Source organism: Lathyrus oleraceus, chromosome 7, assembly GCF_024323335.1.
Source record: "Lathyrus oleraceus cultivar Zhongwan6 chromosome 7, CAAS_Psat_ZW6_1.0, whole genome shotgun sequence".
NCBI lineage: Eukaryota > Viridiplantae > Streptophyta > Magnoliopsida > Fabales > Fabaceae > Lathyrus > Lathyrus oleraceus.
Window position 1 is genome coordinate 193,635,875 of NC_066585.1, and position 25,714 is coordinate 193,661,588.

A 25,714-nucleotide genomic window follows, 5' to 3' on the forward strand; every position below is an offset into this window, starting at 1 on the left:
TGATAACTCCTTATCCATGATCCATGAGATGTGATCATCAGTCTATATACATAATAGTCTTAATGCTTTAAGAATAGTGTCCTTATGTTTAATGTGATCTCATGATTAAGTCACAGTTGATACATTAAACGGACTAGCTATTCTAGGGACTTTATTAAACAAATATAATAAAGATAAAACCTTTTAATATTAATAAATAATTCGATACAAGTAACAAAAGTATTGGCCTCTAGGGCTTACACCAACATTGATCACTTCAAGAATATTTTGGTAGTCAAACAACACCTTCATTTGTTTGCACCATTTGTCGTAATTCTTCGCATTAATGTTGGGTAGGTTTGCAAGGATTCTTTCATTGAAGATAAAATTCATGTTGCACACTAGGTATTTGGTGGATCGAACCAGACTCTTGATGCAAAATGTTAGAACTTTGAATCACCCAATTGGTGAAAATGGAGTTAAAATTGAGAGAGAGAGAGAGAGAGAGAGAGAGAGAATAATTGACGCCGAGAATATGCACATTACATTGATAATGATACCTCCAAGATATTTAAACAATTACAAGTGAATTGGGACACAAACAACAAGTCAAATGACAGAATTAGAAAAAACAAAAATGTTTCACCTGTAACCAGTTACACAAAATCTGTAAACGGTTACACCTGCTATAAAATTGAAAAATACTAACAGTGATAACCGATTAGTGCAAATGCATGACCAATTACACATACGACAAAATCAATTTTCTTCGATTTATTTGACTTTTCTTTATAACCGGTTACACTCCCATGTAACCACTTACCGCATTTAAATCAGGTCATTTCATATAACACTAAGAGCATTAAACATGGAGTACAAGTATGAAAAAGAAAACTCCAATGTAACTTCTAACCTTGAATTTAAAATATTGAAACCTTATAACAGTACACAATCACTTAATAGAAAACATGAAACATCTTTATTTATCTTTAATTATGCGTTATTTTCCTAAGGTTGCTTATTCATTTTATTTTCATATTTGGTGGTAGCTAGTGCAAGGAGAGGGTATTTTCTATGACAGGTAATGCCAGAAGTTTCAGACATGTCCAAATCCTCCTCTGCAACTCCATCAGGCAATTTCCAATCAAATTGGCACACAAGGTTTGCTAGCACCAACTCAATCACAACAATAGCAAATGACACTCCAGGACAACCCCTTCTTCCAGCTCCAAATGGTATAAGTTCAAAATCCAATCCTTTATAATCTATTGAACTATTCATAAACCTTTCTGGTTTAAACTCTAGAGGTTCTTCCCAACTTGAAGGGTCTCTTGCAATAGCCCAACCATTAACAATTACCTGTGTGCCAGCTGCAATATCATAGCCATCTAGTTTGATATCTTCCATACATCTCCGAGGGACTAACAACGGAACCGGGGCATGCAGGCGAAGTGTTTCTTTGAGCACTGCCTTCAAGTAGTTCATATTAACCAAATCGTCTTCAGATACATGAGTTTTGTTACCAATCACTGTTCTCACTTCATCTTGCAATTTATGCATTACAGTTTTGTGTCGTAACAGTTCTGTCATTACCCATTCTAGGGCTGTGTGCGTAGTATCCGTACCTCCTGCAAACATGTCCTACATGTAGAGGGAAAAAACACAATTAAATATAAACAAATTATGTTAGAGTGTCTGAATAGTTTAACTATAAATGAATAATATTGTCACTTACCAGTATCAAAGCTTTTATTGCAGTTGTATCAATTTGGAAGCCAATAGCATTAGTCTTTTGAACTGAAAGCAAAACATCCACAAAATCCTCATTATCATTAACACCAACATCTCCTTCAGAGCTACGACTAATGTGATCCTCAATTACTTCTTCTATAAACTCATCCAAATGTTTGGCTACTCTTTCTGCTTTTCTATAAAAACCATTAATTTTTTCCAACCAATGGAGCCAACGTATATAGTCTCCTATACATATAGTACCTAATAATTCCACAAATTCCACCAACACTTGCTGAAATTTCTTCCCTCTTCCTTCACGGTATCTCTTTCCTAGAGCCACCCTACATACTATATCATTAGTAACCATAGAACACAACTCGGATAAGTTCAATGGCGACGATGCAGAAGAAGAATACTCCTTAATATATTCCATCATTCTTGAAGTTTCTTCCTCTCTAACACGACGATAAGATTGAACCCTTTTATTACTCAGAACGTGTAACACACAGAGACTCCTTATTTGCCTCCAATACTCACCATATGCACAACTTGCCACATCTTTGGAACCGTATAAAAGGATATCAAAGGTTTTAATTTGTGGCCTATCGGAGAAAACCAAATCGTGAGTTTTCATTATTTTTCTTGCTGCATCAGCAGAAGAAACCACAAGTACTGGAACCTTCCCAAAATAAAGAAGCATTAAAGGGCCATATTTTTGAGATAAAGTTTGGAGTGTGCGGTGAGGGAATAAGCCAAGTTGATGAAGATTACCAAGTAGTGGAAATCTTGGAGGTGAAGGTGGTGAGTTTTTTGTGGTGGAATAATACCAATATTTGATAATGAAGAAAAAGGAGAGTAAGAGCGGAAAGATAGTGAAGAATAGTGAATAGTAATTTGCATGTGAAAGAGAAGTTTGTAGAAAGGTAAACATGGCTTAAGCTTTGAGTGATGAAAAAACACTCTTCCTATTCTGATATATCACTTGATGATGTTATGATGTTTATCGATTCTTCTTCTGGGATTATTAATATAATAATAATAATAATAATAATAATGATTGGAGGTGAAAATCTTAGCATTGAATGAAAACCAGACCATATAAATTCTATCTGAATTAGGATAATGATAGAGAGGAGAACAGAAGAGGTTACATTTAACTTCCAGCATTTATAGCCACAAGTGTATCTATCCTTCAAATGCCTACAGTCTTGCTTTTGTACCGAGAGAAGTAAGAAAAGAGTGATCATCACATTTACACTATCTAATAATAAATGGATGCAATGTTTTAGTAGAAAATAATTCTGATAAATGTCTCATTTTAAAAATTTCATTTTCATCTGTAATTAATATTAATTTAAATCATAAACTTTTTAATTTATTAAAGTACTATTATGAATAATTAGTAGAGTAATTAAATAAACTAAAATATATTAAGAAAAAATAGTAAATGTAAAATTATTTACTTAAAAAAAACATAAAATATTTTAAAAGCTAATTTTTTCTGTCTATCTATTAAAATATTATGTTTTGAAAATGATCACTAAACCCTTTTTAATCCAAATTTATTTATTTCTATTTATAGAATTATTTCAGTCTAAAAACACTTAACTTATTTTTTTCATTTTCCATCCATAATATCACTCTCCTCGATGCATTGGGTCACATAAAAAAAAGTCATTGAAAAGCCTTTTTATCTATCCCGGGGAAAGCAAACGTAGTGTGGTCCGTAAATAAAATTGTTTCACTTACGTATACCAAACAAGACGTCTTATTTTCTAGATTTCCGTTTTGCAGACAAAAGACAAATCAATCAATTTTAAACATGGAGCAAATATTTCACAAACTTCCATTTTTGCATAAAAAAGAGATCAAAGCATTGTGAACATGAAAAGAACGAATGCAAAAAGGAAACCAACAGGTGGAGACTGAAAGGTGATGAGGTAGCGACCGTGACCAGAAACAGGCAGCGCAGTTGTCTGATTCAAAAATGGAACATGGTTTTCCAGCGATTTTGCAACAACGTCAGGCTGTTTCACATGGTTGAGCATTTTGTGGCTTGCGATGGAGCTTTCTTGGTTTGTCGGAGTTTCCTCAGAGGTGGAGTGGTGTTTGAAATATTAAACTTGATTTGGGCCTAACCTTATTATTTGATTTTTGGGCTTAGTTTATTTTGGGTAATGTCTCTAGAAAAGTCTTGTAGTATTTGGAGTGTCTAGATATTTTTTAGGATTGTAATATTTTCTAGAATACTCTTTGAATGTCTAGAGTTGAGAACTCTTTAGAATTAGTGTGTCTACAGTTCTCCTTAGAGTACTATAAATAGAGATGTAATCCTACACTTTTGTATCAAACAAAAATACAAACTTCTCTCTTCCATAAATAATTCTCTTATCTATCAAGTTTCTATTCAAGCCTCTAATATTCCCACACACTTTCCCTAAACACAAAAAGTATTTATTTCCAACAAAGTGGCATCAGACACTACGCCAAAAATGACTTTTAACAGCGCATCTTAGACAGCGCTTTTAAAAGAAAGCGCTGTCTAAGGTTAAAATTAAAATAAAACACGAAAAATGTTCCAAAAAAAATAATGAAAGCGCTGTCTAAGGGGGGGTCTTAGACAGCGCTTTCTAAAAGCGCTGTCTAAGACCCCCCCTTAGACAGCGCTTTTAGAAAGCGCTTTTAAATATAGACCTTAGTCAGCGCTTTTGATAAAGCGCTGTCTAAAGTCTTTAAATTAAAAAAAAAAATTAAAACCAAAAGCGCTGTCCTCTTTCCCTCTTCATTTTTCCTCTACTCATTCTGCTCCCAATTTACACTTCACTGACACACACACAAACACCAATTTCCTCCCATCCAATCAACCCTAAAAACCCCATTTTTCTCAACCAATTCACACCATTGTTGAATCCTTCAAAAAAACCTCAACAATGTCATCATCAACCAAGCCACCGCACTACGCCACAAGCGGTTTGGTGATAGGTTACGCTCTCTGTTCAAGCTTGTTAGCGATAATCAACAAATACGCCATCACTCAATTCAACTACCCTGGTCTCTTAACCGCTTTACAGTACCTCACTTCAGCTCTCGGCGTTTACCTTTTCGGAAAATTAGGGTTTCTTCATCACGATCCTTTCACCATTCCGATCGCCAAGAAATTCTTCCCTGCCGCACTCGTTTTCTTCCTCGCTATCTTCACCAACACGAATCTACTCCGTCACGCTAACGTTGATACCTTCATTGTTTTCAGATCTCTTACCCCTCTTCTTGTTGCTCTCGCTGATACCGCTTTTCGAGGTCAACCTTCGCCTTCTAACCTTACTTTTTTCTCGCTTGTTGTTATTCTTGCTGGTGCCGTTGGTTATGTTGCTACCGATTCGGGTTTTACTCTTACCGCTTATTCATGGGCTTTTGCTTATTTGGTTACGATTACTACTGAGATGGTTTATATCAAGCATATGGTTATGAGTCTTGGGTTGAATACTTGGGGTTTTGTTCTTTATAACAATGTCTTGTCTTTAATGATTGCTCCTTTCTTTTGGTTTCTAACTGGAGAGAATTTTGAGGTTTCGAATGCGATTAATTCGAGTACCGGGAGTTTGTTTGAGATGAATGCGTTTCTTGCGGTTTCTTTGTCTTGTGTGTTTGGTTTGCTTATCAGTTTCTTTGGATTTGCTGCGAGAAAAGCGGTTTCGGCTACTGCTTTTACGGTTACTGGGGTTGTGAATAAGTTTCTCACGGTGGCTATTAATGTGACGATTTGGGATAAGCATGCTAGTCCTGCTGGTCTGGTTTGTTTGCTTTTTACTATAATTGGGGGAGTTCTTTATCAGCAATCGGTTACTGGGAATTGTTCAATGCTATCAGTATGAAAAAACCCTGTTATTCAAATGATGTGATTCAAACTGTTTGCTGAATTTTATGCAGGAATGTTAAATCTGATCTCTGTACTGAACATGAACATAACATGTGATGTTTTTCATTTTCATAGAAATAGTATCAAAATTCTGCATGTGCTTGATATTATGCTTATAAGTATAAGTAAATGATTACTTCAAGCATTACACACTTGGTTAATGTGATGCAGGAGGATTTTGAGGAGCATGCTGCGAAAGTCAAGACTCTAAAAGAGAGTCCATCAAATGAAAACTTGCTTATCCTTTATGGATTGTACAAGCAAGCCACTCTTGGACCTGTTACCACCGGTGAGTTTTCTTTTATTTAAGAAGTCATTTTCAAATCGATATTTCCACTTTTGAATCCTCACTGTCACCTTCCTGCAATAACGAGTGGAGGGTTAGGGCCGGCACAAGCTTAAGGCCGAACAAACCGTTATAAGTTGAAAACAACTTATGGACATGTCATAAGCTATTTCTATAAGATCTTCTAAACAGTTTCGCTAATGTTTATCGCGGTTGCCATGTCATACACTTATCTGATTGGGATTGTGAATTTTCTTCTCATTGCTTAACCCTGATCATGCACTTCGTAATTTAATTAGTTTATTGATTCTTATAGTAGTTTAAAAATTTCCATTAACTATATATGTTATACCATATCACAGTTAGCATTCTCTATTCTCTTTTTTCTTCTATCATAGGATGGTGAAGCTTGTTATCCAAATTTGAAATTTGAAGACTCAATATTTGATTTATTGATTCTATTGAAGTGAGCATGGACGAGACATCAAGAGACTTTTAAAGAGACCCAAGTAGTCGAAGACTTCTATGAGTATATTGCTTTGGTCAGCATTGTAGCCTGATTTTGATGGTATGTTCTGTACTGTAACACTATCTCCATTTGTTCAGGGTTTATCTTCTGGTTGACCACTTTGGAACTGGCTTGACATTGCAGGATTTGTGGCATGGTCTTATTTGCTCATGGCTAGCTGCAAGATCCTGGCTGGTATAATAAGTATCTGTTGGCAGCTTTGCAAGGTAATTCCATAATGCCTTGGCTTATCCATGTGATTGTTGGATTGTCCATAGTGGTTGAGCATGTTGACTAGTTTCATGTTGTGAATGGTTCCAATGTTTACTGACTGGTAGCAGGATTTTGCTTGATGTGCAACTTTGGTTTGCTAGGTCCCATTATGTGCAGGTATGGAGGACAATGCTTCATGGGACTAGGACATGTTGGTCTTAACTCAGTGATTTTTCAGAATATGTATCCCTAGCTTCATGTAGTTCAGTAAGATCATAGCAGGTCAGTATGCCTTGCAAGGATCTTTCATGATTCTGAATTTTTGTTAAACTCTTGTATTCCACAACCATGATCATGTGTAGTGCAGCTTGTGTATCATATGCTTTGGCTTACAGTACAATATGGTTCTGACTCTGGTTATGCTGCCGAATTTCTTGACCATTTTCTTGCATTTCATATCTTGCTTTGTTTCATTAGGCATTCACTCACATGTTGACTTTACCTTGGCATTGTTTCTCACCATTTGTAGGTCATGGCTCCATGGAGAATGATGGTTTAACCAGGGGTGCAATACCGGGGGGAGATTGGTGGGTTGAAATAAGAAGTTTGCTTTTGATTGTCTTATTAGTTAATTGTTATATTTCTTCCTTAATATGTGTTCTTGGATATGTATCCTTCCTAAACCTGGTTCACTTGTTATTGCGAGTTTATGGTTACTATTTTATTTCTTCACTTTTTAGGCCTTGGAGCTGTCTGGAACACTGCAAAAGTTGAGCCAGGGTCAATTGTTGCAATTTTCGGCCTTGGAACTGTTGGTCTTGCTGTAAGTTTCTAAAGTTACAATATCAGATGTTCATGTTTTTCCCTGTTTGTGTGCTACTGTTATGATTCATAATTTGTACTTGACAGGTTGCAGAGGGTGCAAAAAGTGCTGGTGCATCACGGGTTATTGGCATAGATATTGATAGCAACAAGTATGATACAGGTATATATCAAGCTTGGTTTTTCAAAGAATAAGTGCTACAAATCGTTTCTATTCTCCTTTCTCTCAATTTCTTCTTCCACATCATAATTCTTTAGTCTCTGTTTTACTTCAATGTTTACCTCTCTCTTAAACCCTACTTCTCCATAGAAAATTATGAATCCAAAACCCTATTTTTTTACTGTTATTTGATAGATATATAACTTGTGAGATATATTATTGTCAATTGCCAATGATGAGTGAACATGGTTGTAGCTCTATGAATTTTATTGTTTTAGATAAACTGTATTATTTTTTATGGAAATTGATTCTTGATATGAATAATTGTAGAGGATATATTTTTAAATTGGAGGAGGTTTGAGATGATTTGCAGAGAAAATTATGGTTATTTCATTATTTTGAATATTGCAATTGGTTGAACCATGAATACACTGTCTAATGTTCGGTAATTTTGAGTATTTTGATCCTGGTTTAGTCTCTTTTGAGAATTGAACCATGACCATTGAATGATCTACTATAGCTTTTATGTTTTGATATGTGAGCTAAAAGACACGCTAACTAGAATATTGGGTAACTAATGGATGTCATTTTGTTAATTCTGATGATGGTTATCCACGTGTTGGCATAATTTCAGATAACTTGAGTGGTAGTATTGATGAACCTTTGGAGGATGGGGATAGCGCTCTTCATTTGACCTGTTTGTACGGCCATTTTGGATGCGCACAGGTTTGTTATTTTGCTCCTTCAATTTTTTTCTCTTTTATTGTTTTGAAACACGTGAATTATTGATCTTGTATAATGAACGGCAGCTTCTACTAGAAAGAGGAGCTGATTTGGAGGCTAAAGATGAGGATGGAGCAATTCCTTTACACGATGCGTGTGCGGGAGGTGGAATTAACTTGAAATCATGTTTTATACGTTGAAATCTCTTTGTATTTTTGGTTGAGATTTGTGATGTTGTTCTACTTTGAATGGCAATATCAGGGTTTTTGGAGATAGTCCAACTTCTACTTAACAGAGCTAATGACGCCGAGCATATAAAAAGGATGTTAGAATCAGTCGATTCTGAGGGTGATACTGTGAGTTTTTTTACCCTTCTTAAAATTTAAGTTTCTATTCATGAGGCTTAAGTCAATCCTACTAATAGTATAATCTACTATAAATATCTGTGTTTCTTTAGGATGGGGTGGGGGAGTCGAATGTCTAGAGATACCGGCTCAATCCCAATTCCTAGTCCTATTTCATCTTTGTTTACTTAATTTCTTCTGATTTGTTTGCCATATTTTGTCACCATTTTTGCAGCCTCTTCATCATGCTGCAAGAGGTGAGCATGCTGATGTAATTAGGTTGTTGCTTTCTAATGGTGCATCAGCCACAAAGGAAAACTTATATGGAAAGGTATATTTGTTGTTTTTAAATAACTATCCATTCCTTGCTCTTAAAGGAGTTTAATAACAATTAATTCCTTGCTTGTAATTTTTGGCAGACCCCTGCAGAGTTACCTGAACACGGCACAGATGCTAGGAGGCTGCTTGAAGCTGCTACTACTGCCATGGCAACCTAATAATAGACATTAACATGGTGATTAGTACAAATATTTAGTTTAATTTTGATAAAGCTCAATGTTTGTTCATAAATTTGTGTAATTAATGTGTACATTTGTAGTATATGTTATGACTTGTAAATGTGTACATAAATTTGTATATATTTTGATACATTTAAGGCAAAATTGGTTTGAATTGGTATATATATATATTTGTTAGCCAAAAATTGGTAGAAAAAAGGCCAAAATGGCATATATAAAATGTGATAGTCTGTCAAAATCTGGTTGAAAACAGGTAGAAATTCTGGTTTATAAACCTGGAAAAAATGTGGTTTAAAATAAAAGCTTCAAAAAATTTCGTATACCTTAGACAGCGCTTTTGTAAAAAGCGCTGTCTAAGGGGGGATTAGAAAGCGCTTTAGGCAAAAGCGTTGTCTAAGGGGGGGGCTTAGACAGCGCTTTTTGAAAAGCGCTGTCTAAGGTATACCTAAAAAAATTAAAATAGGAGGGTCTTAGAAAGCGCTTTTGGCCAAAGCGCTGTCTAAGGGGGTGGGGTTTAGACAGCGCTTTTGGCCAAAGCGCTGTCTAAGGGGGGGGGTCTTAGACAGCGCTTTTAAGATTTAAAAAAGCGCTGTCTAAACCTTTAGCAGCGGAGGTTTAGACAGCGCTTTAAAGCGCTGTCTAAGGTCTTGTTTGTTGTAGTGAGAGCTTCAAGGTCCTAAAAAATGGCGAATGGAGGTTTCCCTTTCCAAATGTCGATGCTCATAAAGAACAACTATGAAAATTGGAGTATCAAGATGGAGACGCTACTAGGAGCTCAAGATGTGTGGGATATCATTGAGAAAGGCTTCAAGGAGCAAGATGAAACCTCTCTAAGTCAAGGTGTAAAGGAGACATTTAAGGAGTCAAGAAAGAGAGACAAGAAATCTATCTTCCTTATTTATCAATCGGTGGATGAAAATACATTTGAGAAGATCTCCAACGCAACGACGACCAAAGAAGCATGGGACAAACTTCAAACTTGCAACAAAGGAGTGGAACAAGTGAAAAAGATTCGTCTTCAAACTCTTAGAGGTGATTTTGAATGTTTATTTATGGAAGAGTTTGAGCCAATTTCTGATTATTTTTCTCGAGTATTAGCCGTAGTCAAGCAACTTAAAAGAAATGGCAAAGATGTTGATGAGGTGAAAGTCATGGAGAAAATACTTCGTACTTTAAATCCAAGTTTTGACTTCATTGTTATCAACATTGAAGAAAACAGAGATTTAAAGACCACGACTATTGAGCAACTCATGGGTTCCTTACAAGCATACGAAGAAAAACAAAAGAGAAAAATTAAACAAAAGGAGGCTATGGAGCAACTACTACAACTCAACGTAAAGGAAACAAATAATGTGAATTACAAGAGCCAAAGAGGACGAGGTCATGGCCAAGATCGTGGGCCTGTACGAGGACATGGAAGAGAAGGAAGAGGCGGTTACAACAACTACTCTAACAATGGAGAAAGAAGTTGGAATCCACAAGCAACAAGAGATCGTGGAAGAGGAAATTCATGGTCGAGGTGTGACAAATCACAAATCAAGTGCTTAAATTTCAACAAGATCGGTCATTATGCATCTGAGTGTAAATTCTCGAAGAAGGTTGTGGAGAAAGCTAACTTTGTAGAAGAAAAAGGAAGAGAAGAAGAAACTTTGTTGCTCGCGTGCCAAAACCAAGTTGAAGAGAAAAGAAACAAATGGTACCTCGACACCGGCGCAAGTAATCACATGTGCGGCGATCGAAGCATGTTCGTAGAGATCAATGAAATGACAACTAACAATGTCTCATTTGGAGATGACTCAAAGATACCGGTCAAAGGCAAAGGTAAAATTCTTATACGCTTGAAGAATGGGAGTCATCAATTCATATCCAATGTCTACTATGTTCCTAACATGAAGAATAATATTTTGAGCTTGGGACAATTATTAGAGAAATGCTATGACATCCACTTGAAAGAACATAGTCTTTTCATAAGAGATTGTAGACATAACTTGATTTCTAAGGTGCCTATGTCAAAAAATAGAATGTTCCTCTTAAACGTTCAAAATGATGTTGTAAAGTGTCTCAAGACTTGCTATAATGACTCTTCGTGGCTATGACATTTATGATTTGGACATCTCAATTTCGACAGTCTAAAATGTTTGTCAAAGAAGGAGATGGTGAGAGGCTTGCCTAGTATAAACCACCCAGACCAACTATGTGAAGGATGTCTAGTTAGGAAGCAATTTCGGAAAATATTTCCAAAGGAATCAATGTCAAGAGCGACAAAACCGCTAGAGCTCATACACATCGATGTTTGTGGACCAATCAATCCAAAATCTCTTGGTAAGAGTAAATACTTTCTCCTTTTCATTGATGATTATTTTAGAAAATCATGGGTTTATTTCTTGAAGGAGAAGTCATAAATGTTTGAAAACTTTAAGAAGTTCAAAGTCCTTGTGGAGAAAGAAAGTGGTCTTTCCATTAAGGCCATGAGATCTGATAGAGGAGGAGAGTTCATTTCAAATGAGTTCCAAAAATATTGTGAAGACCATGAAATCTGCCGCCCACTAACAGTGCCAAGATCACCACAACAAAATAGAGTAGCAGAGAGAAAGAACCAGAACATACTTAACATGGTGCAAAGCATGCTTAAGAGCAAGAAGATGCCTAAAGATGTTTAGGCCGAAGCAGTGGCATGTGCGGTTTACCTGACAAATTGTTCCCCAACAAGAAGCGTGCATGAGAAGACACCACAAGAAGCATGGAGTGGAAGGAAACCTGGGATCTCTCACCTCAAAGTGTTTAGAAGCATTGTTTATATCCACATTCCAGATGAACGGAGAACAAAGCTCGATGATAAAAGTGAGAAATATGTATTTGTGGGTTACGACTCAAGCTCCAAAGGGTACAAGCTCTATAATCCAAATAGTGGAAAGATCGTCATAAGTCGTGATATGGAGTTCGCAGAAGAAGATTGTTGGGATTTGAGTGTTCAAGAAGACAGGTACGATTTTCTTCCTTACTTTAAGAAGAATACGAAATGGAACAACCAGTGATAAAAGAACATATTACATCACCGGCCTCACCGATACCAAGATTGAATGAAACAAGCTCAAGTGAGAGGACACCGCGACTAAGGAGTATTGAAGAGCTTTATGAGGTAACCGAAAACAAAAACGACATCAACCTCTTTCGTCTTTTGGGTGATTGTGAGCCTCTAAGCTATAAGAAGTAGTTGAAAATGTAAAGTGGAGAGACGCCATGGAAGAAGAAATCAAGTCAATCACGAAGAATGATACATGGGAACTTACTCCACTTCCACGAGGACACAAAGCAATCGGAGTAAGATGGGTGTACAAGGAGAAGAACAATGCAAAATGAGGCATGGAGAGATACAAAGCAAGATTGGTGGCGAAAGGATATAGTCAAAGACAAGAAATTGACTATGATGAGGTATTTTCCCCCGATGCTCGTCTTGAAACTATTAGACTGATCATTTCTTTGGCAGCCCAAAATGAATGGAAGATTTATCAAATGGATGTGAAATCGGCCTTCTTGAATGGTTTTCTCGAAGAAGAAGTTTATATCGAGCAACCACGGGGCTATGAAGTAAAAGGGCAAGAAGAAAAGTCTTGAAGTTGAAGAAGGTATTGTGCAGACTCAAGCCAGCATCGAGAGCTTGGAATATTCGAATCGACAAGTACTTTCAAGACAAATAACTTCATCAAATGTCCATATGAGCACGCACTCTATATTAAAGCGCAAAATGGAAATATTTTGATTATGTGTTTATATGTTGATGACTTGATCTTCACAGGGAACAATTTAAGCATGTTCGAAGAGATCAAGAAAGACATGTAAGATGAATTTGAGATGACAGATATGAGGCTCGTGGCATATTATCTCGGCATCAAAGTAAAGCAAGAAGACAAATGAATTTTTATCACCAAAGACGGCTATGCCAAAGAAGTCATTAAGAAGTTCAAGATGGATGATGTCAATCTAGTTGGCACCCCGATGGAATGTGGCAGCAAGTCAAGTAAGCATGAAAATGGAGAGATTATGGATCCAACTCTTTACAAAAGTTTGGTTGGAAGTCTGCATTACTTAACAAGTACAAGGCCGAATGTTCTCTATGTTGTAGGAGTCGTAAGTCGCTACATGGAAGCTCCAACAACAACTCACTTCAAGGCGGCAAAAATAATCCTTCGATACATCAAAGGTGCAACAAACTTTGGCTTACACTATTACTCTTCTAATAAGTATGAGATTATTGGCTATAGTGATAACGATTGGAGTGGAGACTTGGATGATAGAAAGAGCACTACTGGTTTTGTATTCTTTATGGGAGATACTGCTTTCACTTGGATTTCAAAGAAGCAACCTATCGTCACACTATCAACTTGTGAAGTTGAGTATGTTGTCGTCACATCATGTGTTTGTCATGCAATTTGACTAAGGAATTTGTTGAAAGAGTTAAAAATACCACAAGAAGTTCCTGTCGAAATATGTGTTGACAATAAATCAGCACTTGCTTTGGCAAAGAATCATGTATTTCATGAAAGAAGTAAGCACATCGATACCCGTTACCACTTCATAAGAGAATGCATCGAGAAGAAGGAGGTGAAATTGAAGTATGTGATGTCTAGAGATCAAGTTGCCGACATTTTCACCAAGCCACTCAAGTTGGAAACTTTCGTAAAGCTAAGGAATATGCTTGGAGTCACAAATCAAGTTTAAGGGGAATGTTGAAATATTAAACTTGATTTGAGTCTAACCTTATTATTTGATTTTTGGGCTTAGTTTATTTTGGATAATGTCTCTAGAAAATTCTTGTAGTATTTGGAGTGTCTAGATATTTCTTAGAATTGTAATATTTTCTAGAATACTCTTTGAATGTCTAGAGTTGAGAATGCTCTAGAATTAGTGTCTCTAGAGTTCTCCTTAAAGTACTATAAATAGAGATGTAATCCTATACTTTTTATCAAGCAAAAATACAAAGTTCTCTCTTCCATAAATAATTCTCTTACCTATCAAGTTTCTATTCAAACCTCTAATATTTTCACACACTTTCTCTAAACACAAAAATCGTTTATTTCTAACAAGTGGTCGGACATAATGGTTTTGTGTGTACGCGCTCGGTGGCATTTTGGGCGATTTTTGAAAGATTTTTCAACGATCGAAAAAACACAGATTGCCTCTTTTATTTTGGTTTCAATTCTCCTTCTTTTCTTTTATTTTTGTTTTAGATTCTTTATTTTGTTAGTTTGTTTGGTTGTCATGATTTTGTTGATGATTGATGAAGTTATTTGTCATGTTGATGCGGTGTAAAAGATGATAACGGTGATACTGTATTGTTAAAGCTGACGAAGGTGGTGGAATGTATGATAACGATGATGCTATATTTTTCAAAGAGAAAACAACGTTTCTCTTTTCTGCTTTTTGTCCCCCAACTCTCTACTGTTGCGATTTCTTCAACTTATACTCAAAATTAGGGTTAAGGTACCTCAAATTGACCAAAAGATATAAAAACTTAATCAAAGAATTGTTGGTTTTTGCAGGAAGATCCAGAGGAAGCATATAAATGGTAATAAAGAGAAAATTAAACAATAAAGAAGAAAATAATTATTGTCAAAAAGGAAGATTCTAATAGTGAAGAGAAAAAGAATGCATAACATATTTATTTTCCCTTTCGTGCATACATTTATATGTGAGACAATATTCTTTCTAATAGTTGCTTGAGAAATATAGTTGTCGAGGATGACTTTATAATAATGTTCTTCAAAATAGACATGCATGGAATAGTTTAGGAATGTTAGTTATAAAACCCTAACTAACTTTCATATTCTCCAACTAATTTTGTGAAGTTTGAATATATATATATATATATATATATATATATATATATATATATATATATATATATATATATATATATATATATATATATATATATATATATATTACAAAATATACATTTGGTAACACTAACTTACAAAGGTTTTATATTTAACCACGGTAATACCTTATTTTTTGACGCATTTTTTTTTATATTTACAAAAGACATTACACTACGGTCAAAACAAATAACCGTGATTATATATTGTTGTATGTTGTTGTTGTTGTTGGCATGATTTTTTTTTTTGTATATTTTCGTGTATGTTGTTGTCTTTGTTCTTTTCATATTATTTACTTCGGTTTCATATGTTTTGTTGTTGATTGTTGTTGTTGACAAATTTTTCTCCTTATTTTCTCTTATTTGCGTATGTTGATGTTATTGTTATGTATGTTGATAACTTTTTGATGGATTACAATGTCATGCTAGTTTATGTTAGTTATGTTGATGTTATTGTTATGTATGTTGATAAAGGTATGTATGTTGTTGATAAATGTTATTGCGTGTTGTTGATGTTGTTTTGTTTCAAAATCTGCTTATGTTTCAATAGATTGTTTCACAAATGTTGTTGTTGATAAATATTATTGTATGTTGTTGTTGTTGTTGTGTAATAAGTGCCAAATTATGGTTAATTTATACATGAAAACATGACCTTTATTAACTTGTGTCATTAGATTCTTGTAGAAAAACCTCAATTTTTATGTAAATATCTAACTATATTAGTTTATCATGTAATTAGTTGTAGTTTGCTTAATTTCAAATTATTTTATAGGTATTTATGTTTAGGAGGAGCTTTGATCATCAAAAGACAAATATATGGCTTCAACATGCATTTTTTGGATCAAAGCAATCTTGCTAATGGGGCTTAGCACCGTTGTAGCACAACAGGTCAGGAGCTTTCGTGCTTAGCGCCAAATCTGGCGCTTAGCGCCATTTATGTCGGTTTAAGTTATTTCTCTGCTAGATGCGTTTAGCGCCAAATCTGGGACTTTACGCGATCTGCTTTTTTAGATTTGTATAAATAGCTTTACACTTCGGGTTTTTAGATAAATATTACATTTTGAAGAGAGAGAAACTTAGAAAACAACATGAGATTGTGCTTCTTGAAGATCAGAGTTGGGTTCGCATCAATCGTTGGGAAATCACGATTAATGCATGTTCATCTTCATTCTTCTCTTTGTATCAAGCTACCATGAGTAGCTAAATCCCATTCTTGTTGGGATTGGATGTAGTTCACTATCATAATATGTATTTTTATTGATCATGGCGTTATGTACAACTTATTCATGCATTAGTAACGATGGTATCATTGTTTACTTATTATACATATTGATTTGAACTGTTATTGAGAAATACTCTTTGAATCTCGATCTAGAATAATCATTTATTAGATGTTAAACTCTAGGCATAGATTTAGATTTAATATTCACTTGAGTATCGAGTCTTAATGTTACCGTATTGTTTAATAGGCTAAGAGATCGTTGATTCAACAATATGGTTGAACTCTCGTCGGGAGTTTAGACATAAACACTGTCGACGAGCGATACATGATAATATTGATAAATTTTTAGATTGTGTATAACTGGTTGGTAAATTACATATTCTATCGGTGGATGAAATTCAATCCTGACAAACTTTCATCTCTCTGAAACTTTATTTATCATTCATCCATTTTACATTTTGTAGCTTTAAACCATCAAACATCTTGCAAACTTACGCTTAAAATCATAGTAACTATTGAACGATATTGATATCGCATCAGTCCCTGTGGATACAACAAAACAAATACTTACCCTTGATACCAATACTACAATCAACATATGGCGTTGTTGTCGGGGGTTGGCGATTAGATATTAAAAGCATAACAATAATTTATATCTTTTTAAGCTTCGTGCATTTGTTTGTATTGTACATATACTTGTTTCCAATCACGGTTGCTGAAGTGTTGGTTAGGGGTAACTGCTGGTGAAGAAACAACAACTAAACTAGTAAGAGCAAACAACTAGCCAAGCAAAAGAAGCAACAAGAAGGAGCGGCTAATTGAAAAAGGCGTTGAGCTAACGACGTTAAAGAAGCGCCTGTTGGGAGGCAACCCAAATTTATAAGTATTTAATAAGCCTTGCATTAAGTATTTTAAGTCTTAAAGAGTGAAAGTGGATGGAAAGCTTGACAAAAAATATCATTTTGAAAATTCTGAGCAGCAGAGACCGTGCTAAGTGCGGTCTAATGGCGCTGAGTGCGCCCTACTATACCAGTAAAAATTCTTTTTACTCAGCCCACTTATCCACTTCCATCGATGCCCATTTACCCCATCTTTGTGGTGATTTTTGTTAATTACGTTGTGTTTTGTTTAATTTGTTTTAAGTAGATAGTATAATAGTTTAGTTTAATTTCAAGATTTTTAGCAAAAAATTTGAGTTTATTCTTGTAAGACCCTAATTTTTCCCTAAGATCCCTCATGGCATCATAACATTGCACTTGCATTGCCTCAAGGATCACTAGCATCTTGATTCCCTTTACCTTTGGGTGAGACCTTCTGTGAGTGGTTTGAGATTACCAAGCATGATTGAATTGTATATCATTGCTTTTCTCATTTTGTTTACTACCAAAAACACAAAAATATGTCACTAACATCTTTTGTTTGTAGCTTGAGCAATCACAAGGTCCAAAGCTTCAAGGAGATCCTTTGTACAATTACATGGCCAAGAGAAGATGATAGTAAGCATGGTAATGGTTCCCAAAGCTCTCATCCATCAAATATGCCTCCCTAGTATCTCAATTCATCATTTTGATCAAAGCAAGTCAAAGGGTTTGAGGTTTGTCCCCCAAGGAAACCCTAATCCATCTGTGCACCACAATGCCTTGCTCTTGAAGCAACCTCAGCCCATGATCAAATACAATCTAGGGAAGTTCTTTAATTCATCATTTCATGCATATTTGAACTTATTTGAGTGTCCTCAATCATCAATTCATCAAGGTATGAGTCATGGACTTGAGAAGTTGATAAGTCAATTCATTTGACTATTTTGAAATGCACTGAGACCTAACGTTTTATGTGTTGGTCAAATGGAGATGGTTCCAAAAGCAAAAATGTTCTTAAGGACAATATGAACAACTTTCATGTTTATCAAAAAATTATTTGAAGCTTGAAAGGCCATCTGTCATTCCAATACATTATAGGTCATTTTGACTAAAACCCTAATTTTAGGTCAACTTCCCAAGGACATAACTCATTCATTTTTTATGATTTTGAGGTGTGATCAAATGCTTTGGAAATCTTAAGATGTCTACTTCAAATGTTATGTTGAACAAAATTTCAAAATCTCAAAGGAAATACATGTGATAATGCAAGACATTATAGGTCCTTTTTGACCAAAGGCATTAAAAGGCAAAAAAGTCCAACTTCAAGTGCCCATAACTCTTTCATCAAAAATCCAAATGATGCAAAACTTAAATCCGTTTTGATTGTCTTGAAAAGATATACAACTTTGATGTTGAAGGTTTTTTCATTTGAGGCTTGCATCATCAAAACAGAAGGGCTTGAACATTGGCAAAATTTGGAAACCTTGCATTGACATGTTTTTCACATTACACTTTAAACTCAAATTTCATAAATTTCCACACTTCAAATGGATTTTTTCCCAACACCACAATTGTTCCTTACATCAAGACCTTTCCAACCATTACTCACATGATCATGTTTGGATTTGGCAAATGGCACTTTCGAAGAAGGGAATATTTTGGTGCATTTATGGAAACTTGATTCAAACTCATTGCACATTCCAATTACCTCATATCTACATGTCCATTTCAGATCAAATTGACTTCAGCTTGCCATTCCAATAAGATTTGGGCCCTCCATGCGCCCGTACAGGCCCATGCATGGAGGCCCTCTTCATGCATGCACACGAGAATTCACCTTGTTTGCCTTGCCATTTGCTATAAATAAATGTGCTCAACTCCACTATTCTGGACCCTGATTCAACCTGAAATGCTGTAGAATTCTCTCCATAACCTTCACTAAAGGAATTTTCACTTTTCTCTAAAAAAATTCAGATATGAATTTCAACTTCCTTGGTTGATTTTCAGACCTATAATTCCTCAACCTTGCTTCCTCTTCATCACTAGATCTCATTGCAAGCTTTGGTTGTGAAGAATCGTGCTTACAAGACCTGCATTTCAAAGGTGGATAACAGAATTTTTTCTCTTCGAAACTCCTTGATCCTTGCTTATTTCTTGTGTTCCTTGGTCTGGCTGAAGTCCTCTCAATAGAGGTATTTGATTTGTGCTTTCAATTTTGCAAAAACATGAAACTCATGATGAACACCATCATACTTCCAGCTCTGATTTCTCCATTTATAGGGATCTAGAGTGGAAGTGCATGGTATAGGAGTGATGTACATCACTTCCTCTTTCGACTGATGTATAGATCGCTCCATTTGGTTGAGTTTGCCATGTCTGCAATTCTCACCGGAACTGGAGGTCTCACCAGAGAAGACGGTGGCTCCGGTGGCCGTCCCAACTCCAGATCAAATCTGGACCGTGTGATCTCTTTTCCATATCTAATCTGGACCTTCAGTTATTATGACTTTTTTTAATGCACCCTGCGCTTCAGTTGACTAGTGTGTTTGGTATGCGCGCGCCTGTGAGCCATCTGATGTGCCACGTCATTTAATGAATCTCATCCAACGCGCCAGGCTTTTTCTGATTTTATTAATTTCCATTTTATTTCAAAAATCAATATCTCTTTCATTTTTTACCCAAAAATTATGGGACCAATTGCATTAGTGTCCAAATAATTTCTAGTTTCTATTTCTGTTTTTTAATATTTTTTATTTTGTCATTTGATATTTTTTGTGAATTTTCTCTTTTCTGGTTATTTTTAATTCATTTTAAATAGTTTTTGATATTCAAAAAATACAAAAATATTTTCCTAACCTATTTGAATGATGATGGATCTATGAAAAATATTCTCCTCAATTTTTAAATTGATTTGAGATTTATTTGAGATTTTAGTTCAATTAGGTTGTTTTTATTCATTTTTATATGATTAAAAATAGTTTCTGACTTTTAAAAATGCTGAATTTTTTTATCAAACTTTGTTTGACCTTGTTGAACTTGGGATAAATTACTTGGACCTTTTAAGGTTGATTTGAAGTGATTTTGAAGTTTGACCTTTCCATTATTTTTTAATTCAAGTTTATTTTAATATAAAAAAAATGCCAAAAATATTTTGTTCATTTCTTGACTTCCAATCTTCATCTCACTTATGTTTTTGATTGTTTGACTTTGACTTTCAATGCCATTGGTCAACATATGTAGATTGGTACATGTTATTTCATTTAATGCACTTTAATTTTACCATTTCCATCTCTCTTATCCATCTTCTTCTTTTTCTTCTTTCTTTTGATCAATGAGTTGAAGGTTTTTGAAGTTAGCATTGATTAGGGAGACTTAATCTTCCTTGATTCAAATCTAATTCATCTTGATCAATTGATCAAGTGAATGGCTTTGCATTAAGGATAGGTTATTTTCTAAATCATGCAATAGGCTTAAACCATTACAAGATCAATTTTCTTCTTCTTTTTTGGCATGGCAAGTTGTTGGGACTTGGTTCACTAATCAAGATTCTTAACTTGTGTTTGTTGCCTATATTATTATTGACCGGCCTCAGATAGTTGTGACTTCTACATAAGTCCAATTACGATTGCTTAACATAGCGCTAAATTTGCCTTATGGCACACTAACTACTAACACTAACTATTGACAATTAACATTTACTTCTTGCTCTTTACTTTTATGCAATTTACTATTCTTGCACATATTATCCATTTGATTTTCTCTTTGCTCACTTGAGCATATGTTTATGTTAATGTCATTTGCCTTTTGCTCACTTGAGCACATAATTGTGTATATACTTTTGTGCTTGTGTTTTGTTTTGTTTGTTGTGGACCAAATGTAAAGAAATGGACTTAGTTTCTAGGACTTTCCCTATGCAAAGAAATGGAGAAATGGACTTAGATCCTAGGACTTTCCTTATGCAAAATTGGAGTAAATGGACCTTGATGATGAAGATGGGTTAGAAGGACCAAATATCTAAACTCACTCTTGTCCATTCTTGTTTTACTTCATGGAACTTTTGATGTGTGTGCTTTTGTGCTAGGGATTCTATGAGCTCAGTTGAAGGACCATTGCCATGTTCATCCAAAGTAAAAGATACAAGATATATTGGGGATCTCTTAAGAGACTTGTTTGATTGCTTGAGCTTACTATTTTTGTGATTGCTTATTCCAAAGGATGGGAGCTACTTGGATCATCAATATGATCTCAAGAGAGGAACTCCATTGTGGTTTTCATCCCTTATCCCTCACCTTTTTGCTTTACTTAGGACTTAGCCCTTCTTCTTCTTCTCTCCACTCTAACCCAAGCCAAAACTCTTTGTGCAAACATTTAACCATTGTTTTCAACTATTAGAAACCTAAGCCTTCTGCTTTTGATTTTCAAACTTTCTTTTCATAACACTTATTTTGAGTTGAATCTTTAAGTCAACTTTGACCACTTTTGTATATACTTTTAATTGGTAAATATAACCCATTCAAATTTCTTTTTGTGGTTCCAATGGCCACTTTCTTAATCAAATCTTCCATAACCTTTAGCTATTAGGTTTGAGTTATCTTTGTGGTAGATGTAATACTCGCCTATATCCTTAGTGATGGACAATGAGTCTTCCATGCTTATTATAGGGTTAACCCCTCACTAGCATGTTGAAGCTATCCTCACATGGTGAATTTGTGGTTTGGTTGAGTTTTCTCCCTTTGATAACAAAAGACCTTAAGGCTTTTGGACCAATCAATTCACCAACTTATTTTGAGATTTTTATCCCGAACTACGAGGTTTTGATCCTAATCTTTTTATAAGATGGTACGTAGGCAATGAGTTTATCCATCCAAACACAGAACTTGTAAATAACTTGTATATTCTCTTCTCATCACTTCAATCATGTTTGCACAAATAAACTTTCACAAAACAACAACCTTATAACAAGTGTTGAAAGGGCTCCATAGGAGTACCTAGGATGTTTTGGGTGCCTAACACCTTCCCATTGCATAACCAACCCCCTTACCCAGATCTCTGTTCTCTTTTACTAGTTTTTGTTAAAACTATTAGGTTTATGTTCGCTTTCTAACCATTCCTTTGGATAAATAGAAGTGCGGTGGCGACTCGACTTGTATGATTTACCTTGGAGTTAGTCAATGTCTCTAGTGGTAACGAATACCCCGTTACAGAAAAGTGGCGACTCTGCTGGGGAAGTTTGCCCAGTGGGTTTTGCCTACTTTTCATACTTGTTGTATTGTATTGTTTTGTGACATATTTTGTGCAATTTGGGATTACTGTATTATATGTAATGATTGAATTGCTTGAATATTAATTCCTTGTATGCTTGGTGATCTTTGTGAGATGAGTTCTATACCCGAACTCGAATGCACTTAGGATAGGGGAATGGCGTAGTCTTGTTGACTTGTGTGGAGTTATTCCTTAGCAAGTTGACTTGCAAGTCCATTCACTTGGTGGAGGTCATGTTGGGATCAATAATGTCACACAAGTAAGTTATGGTTAGACATTACTCTTTCCAATATAGACCTTAGAAGCCAAGGACCTTAGTTTACCAAGCCCATCTTGGCCTATTCTTAGGATGTAGTGCGAAAGTCGTTCAAGTGTAAGATTTGATACGATTGTTACGCGATACTACACTTATAAGAGTCTCTCTTGAGAATATTGTTGGAATACGAGTAGTCGTTTCTCTGACAATATCCGAAAGATGGGATGATGACTATGGGAACCTCTTGTAGAACATGTTTGGCAGGTTTAAACCCTAGTACATTCTCTTTGGGTGGTTCTTAACCGAGACTCAATGCTCGTGACTCGCAACAAACCCTTGATTCATGGTTGATCCATTCATGTATCCTTAATATCAATGGAACTTGGGTGTTGATGAGGTGTAAACCATAATCCACCAAAATGGATGATTGATATTAAGGATGATATGATCCATCCCATGACCTTTGTTTGGTGTGCTTTGCTTGATCCTTGAGTGTGATTGTTGCATTCATGCATTCATGCATTTATTTGCAAATTTTCAGAAATGGAAAGACAAAGAAGGAATACAAAGAAGTACAGTTTCAGACAACCAAATTTGAAAGAGTTAAGGAATCTGGCATCCTATGTAATAGATCCCTTGGGTTTCAAGGCTCGTTTTGGGAAGCTTCTTCCTCTTCTGACTACTCAAGTGGATGAAGGGTTGATGAGCGTATTGGTGCAGTTTTATGATCCTTTGTACCGTTGCTTCACGTTTCCAGATTTCCAGCTTTTACCTACCCTTGAGGAGTATGCCTACCTCGTGGGTATACCGATTCTAGACCAGTTGCCGTTCAGTGGCTTGGAGAGTATTCCTACTTCTCAAGAGATAGCAGACATGTTACACATAGATGAATCTCTGGTTGGTGCTCATATGACTACCAAAGGTGGAATTCAAGGTCTCCCTTATGAGTTCCTCATTGCTCAAGCTAATGTGTATGGGAAGGCCATGAGTGAGGATGCCTTTGAGGCCATATTTGTACTTATCATCTATGGGTTAGTGTTGTTCCCCAACATCGACAAGTTTGTGGATGTGAACGCTATTAGGATTTTCTCTACTCTTAATCCTGTTCCGACTCTGTTGGGTGACACTTACTTTTCTTTGCATATGAGGAATGCAAAGGGTGGTGGTGCCGTTGTGTGCTGTTTGCCTCTGTTGTATAAGTGGTTTATTTCTCACTTACCGTAGACGGTCGCCTTCAAGGAGAACAAGGGATGTCTACGGTGGTCCACGAGACTTATGTCTCTCACTAATGATGATATATTTTGGTACAACCGTGTGTATGATGGTGTGCAGATTATCGACTCTTGTGGTGAATTCTCCAATGTACCTCTTCTTGGTACATGTGGTGGGGTTAATTACAACCTTGTTTTAGCACGTCGTCAGCTTGGGTTCCCCCTAAAGGATAAACCTAATAAAATTTTGTTAGAGGGTGTATTCTTTCAGGAGGGTAAAGATCCCCAAAACTTGAAGGGCAGAATGGTCCGCGCTTGGCGCAAGATTCATAGGAAAGGAAGGAAGGAGTTGGGTCCTAAGAATTGTGTTGCTATGGAGCCTTACACTGCTTGGGTTAGGAAGAGAGCATCTGAGTATCTCATGCCTTACGACTATTCAAGACCTACACCTTTGGTTATGGTTGGGCCTTCAACCCTCCCTAACCAAGGAGTAGAGGAGTTGAGAGACGAAGACCGATCACGTGCTTGGATCCGTGAAAGGGAAGAGTTGCTTCAACAGATCAAGGAGAAGGATGCTTTGATAGAGTTCCTCGAACAGCAGGTTATTGATGATCCAGATGATGCATGAACCTCTCTACTTCCTCAGTCTTTCAAGTTTTGGAAGGGGAAGTATGGCCGACTCGCCAAGGAGAAGGCAGATATGGAGGCAGCCTACGAGAGGGAGGTGAAGAGGCTTCGTGCATCCTATCTTCCTGTGTCCCGAGCTTTAGATGACTGTTTCTAGGGATCCATAGGATGATTATTTTCCTTTTCTCTTGTATATGATTGGCAATGTTGTACTTCTTTTCCCCGATAATATCTGATGAGATATTTCCATATGTGATAAATGTTTAATATTTCCAAAATTTGCAAATAGAACCCTAAAAGTTCCTTTGAAAATAAAAGAAAAATCATATGCACAAGCATTGCATGCATCATGTGCATAAACAGGTTTTGTTCCCGGCTTCTTGTCCTGTGGTCTAACTCTGTGTTCTTCATTTATTTTGAAGACAAGCTGACTCACCGGTACTACACCAGAGCCAACATTTCAAGACTGATGGATCATCTAGAACAAGAGAACCGCGAGCTGAAAGAGGAAGTGGTCAGATTAAGTTCCCTGATGGAATCATTCTTGGCTGCCCAGAGCCAGTCTTCTCCGACACCTTCAACTCCTCCCCAGAGGACAGTCATCTCTAAGATCGTCTCCTCAACTATGCCTGCAGCCAGTGCATACTTTGCTCCGACGACCATGCCAGCCGGATTCCCATGGGGGATGCCTCCTAATTTCATGCCCGAGGGTCCTGCTCCTACCTTTGCTTCTATGCCTGTCGTGCATACTCTACCCAGGGTAGACGACACCATCTATCATTCTGAGCCGTCTGAGGGCCCAGATGTCTATGAGAAGATGGACGCTATGAACGATCAATTTCTTGAGCTTCGCAAGGAATTGAAAACTCTTAGAGGAAAGGATATTTTCGGCAAGTCTGCTGCCGAACTCTGCTTGGTTCCCAATGTGAAGATTCTTGTGAAATTCAAGGTCCCTGACTTTGAAAAATACAAAGGAAATGCTTGCCCTCTCAGCCACCTGGTCATGTATGCCAGGAAGATGTCAACTCAGACCGACAATGACCAGTTACTCATCCACTACTTTCAAGACAGTCTGTCCGGTGCCGCTCTGCGTTGGTATATGGGTTTAGACAGTGCGAACATCCGATCCTTCAACGATCTTGGCGAGGCCTTCGTCAAGCAGTACAAGTACAATATGGATATGGCTCCCGATAGGGAT

At 36.2% G+C, this 25,714-nt stretch overlaps 5 protein-coding genes across 5 annotated transcripts; 4 read left to right on the forward strand and 1 right to left on the reverse strand.

The window, feature by feature from the left end:
• Positions 1-881: 881 nt before the first annotated feature.
• On the reverse strand, positions 882-2,744 carry LOC127100424 (cytochrome P450 736A117). The gene is made up of 2 exons (XM_051037576.1): positions 1,715-2,744; positions 882-1,620 (listed from the first exon to the last, which is right to left on the reverse strand). Exons 1-2 carry the CDS (start codon positions 2,642-2,644, stop codon positions 988-990), a joined length of 1,563 nt encoding a protein of 520 aa, XP_050893533.1. The 5' UTR covers positions 2,645-2,744; the 3' UTR covers positions 882-987.
• Positions 2,745-4,630: 1,886 nt separating this feature from the next.
• On the forward strand, positions 4,631-5,600 carry LOC127100425 (GDP-fucose transporter 1-like). The gene has a single exon (XM_051037577.1). The coding sequence runs from the start codon at positions 4,644-4,646 to the stop codon at positions 5,583-5,585; it is 942 nt and encodes a 313-aa protein (XP_050893534.1). The 5' UTR covers positions 4,631-4,643; the 3' UTR covers positions 5,586-5,600.
• A 2,576-nt stretch (positions 5,601-8,176) lies between these two features.
• On the forward strand, positions 8,177-9,210 carry LOC127102863 (uncharacterized; the record flags this gene model as incomplete). Its single annotated transcript, XM_051040188.1, has 5 exons — positions 8,177-8,344; positions 8,428-8,506; positions 8,603-8,697; positions 8,921-9,016; positions 9,105-9,210. Coding segments are annotated over 5 exons (516 nt in total), but the record flags the coding sequence as incomplete, so codon positions are not given.
• A 676-nt stretch (positions 9,211-9,886) lies between these two features.
• LOC127102864 (uncharacterized) lies at positions 9,887-12,238 on the forward strand. The gene is made up of 2 exons (XM_051040189.1): positions 9,887-10,784; positions 12,015-12,238. Exons 1-2 carry the CDS (start codon positions 9,887-9,889, stop codon positions 12,236-12,238), a joined length of 1,122 nt encoding a protein of 373 aa, XP_050896146.1.
• A 931-nt stretch (positions 12,239-13,169) lies between these two features.
• LOC127102865 (secreted RxLR effector protein 161-like) lies at positions 13,170-13,637 on the forward strand. The gene has a single exon (XM_051040190.1). The coding sequence runs from the start codon at positions 13,170-13,172 to the stop codon at positions 13,635-13,637; it is 468 nt and encodes a 155-aa protein (XP_050896147.1).
• Positions 13,638-25,714: the final 12,077 nt, after the last annotated feature.

Coding starts and splice junctions, on each gene's coding strand:
- LOC127100424 (XM_051037576.1), bottom strand. CDS start 2,644: ATGTTTACCTTTCTACAAACTTCTCTTTCACATGCAAATTACTATTCA. Junction 1,621..1,714: donor CAATAAAAGCTTTGATACTG/GTAAGTGACAAT, acceptor CTCTACATGTAG/GACATGTTTGCAGGAGGTAC.
- LOC127100425 (XM_051037577.1), top strand. CDS start 4,644: ATGTCATCATCAACCAAGCCACCGCACTACGCCACAAGCGGTTTGGTG.
- LOC127102864 (XM_051040189.1), top strand. CDS start 9,887: ATGGCGAATGGAGGTTTCCCTTTCCAAATGTCGATGCTCATAAAGAAC. Junction 10,785..12,014: donor CGGTCATTATGCATCTGAGT/GTAAATTCTCGA, acceptor TCCACATTCCAG/ATGAACGGAGAACAAAGCTC.
- LOC127102865 (XM_051040190.1), top strand. CDS start 13,170: ATGGATGATGTCAATCTAGTTGGCACCCCGATGGAATGTGGCAGCAAG.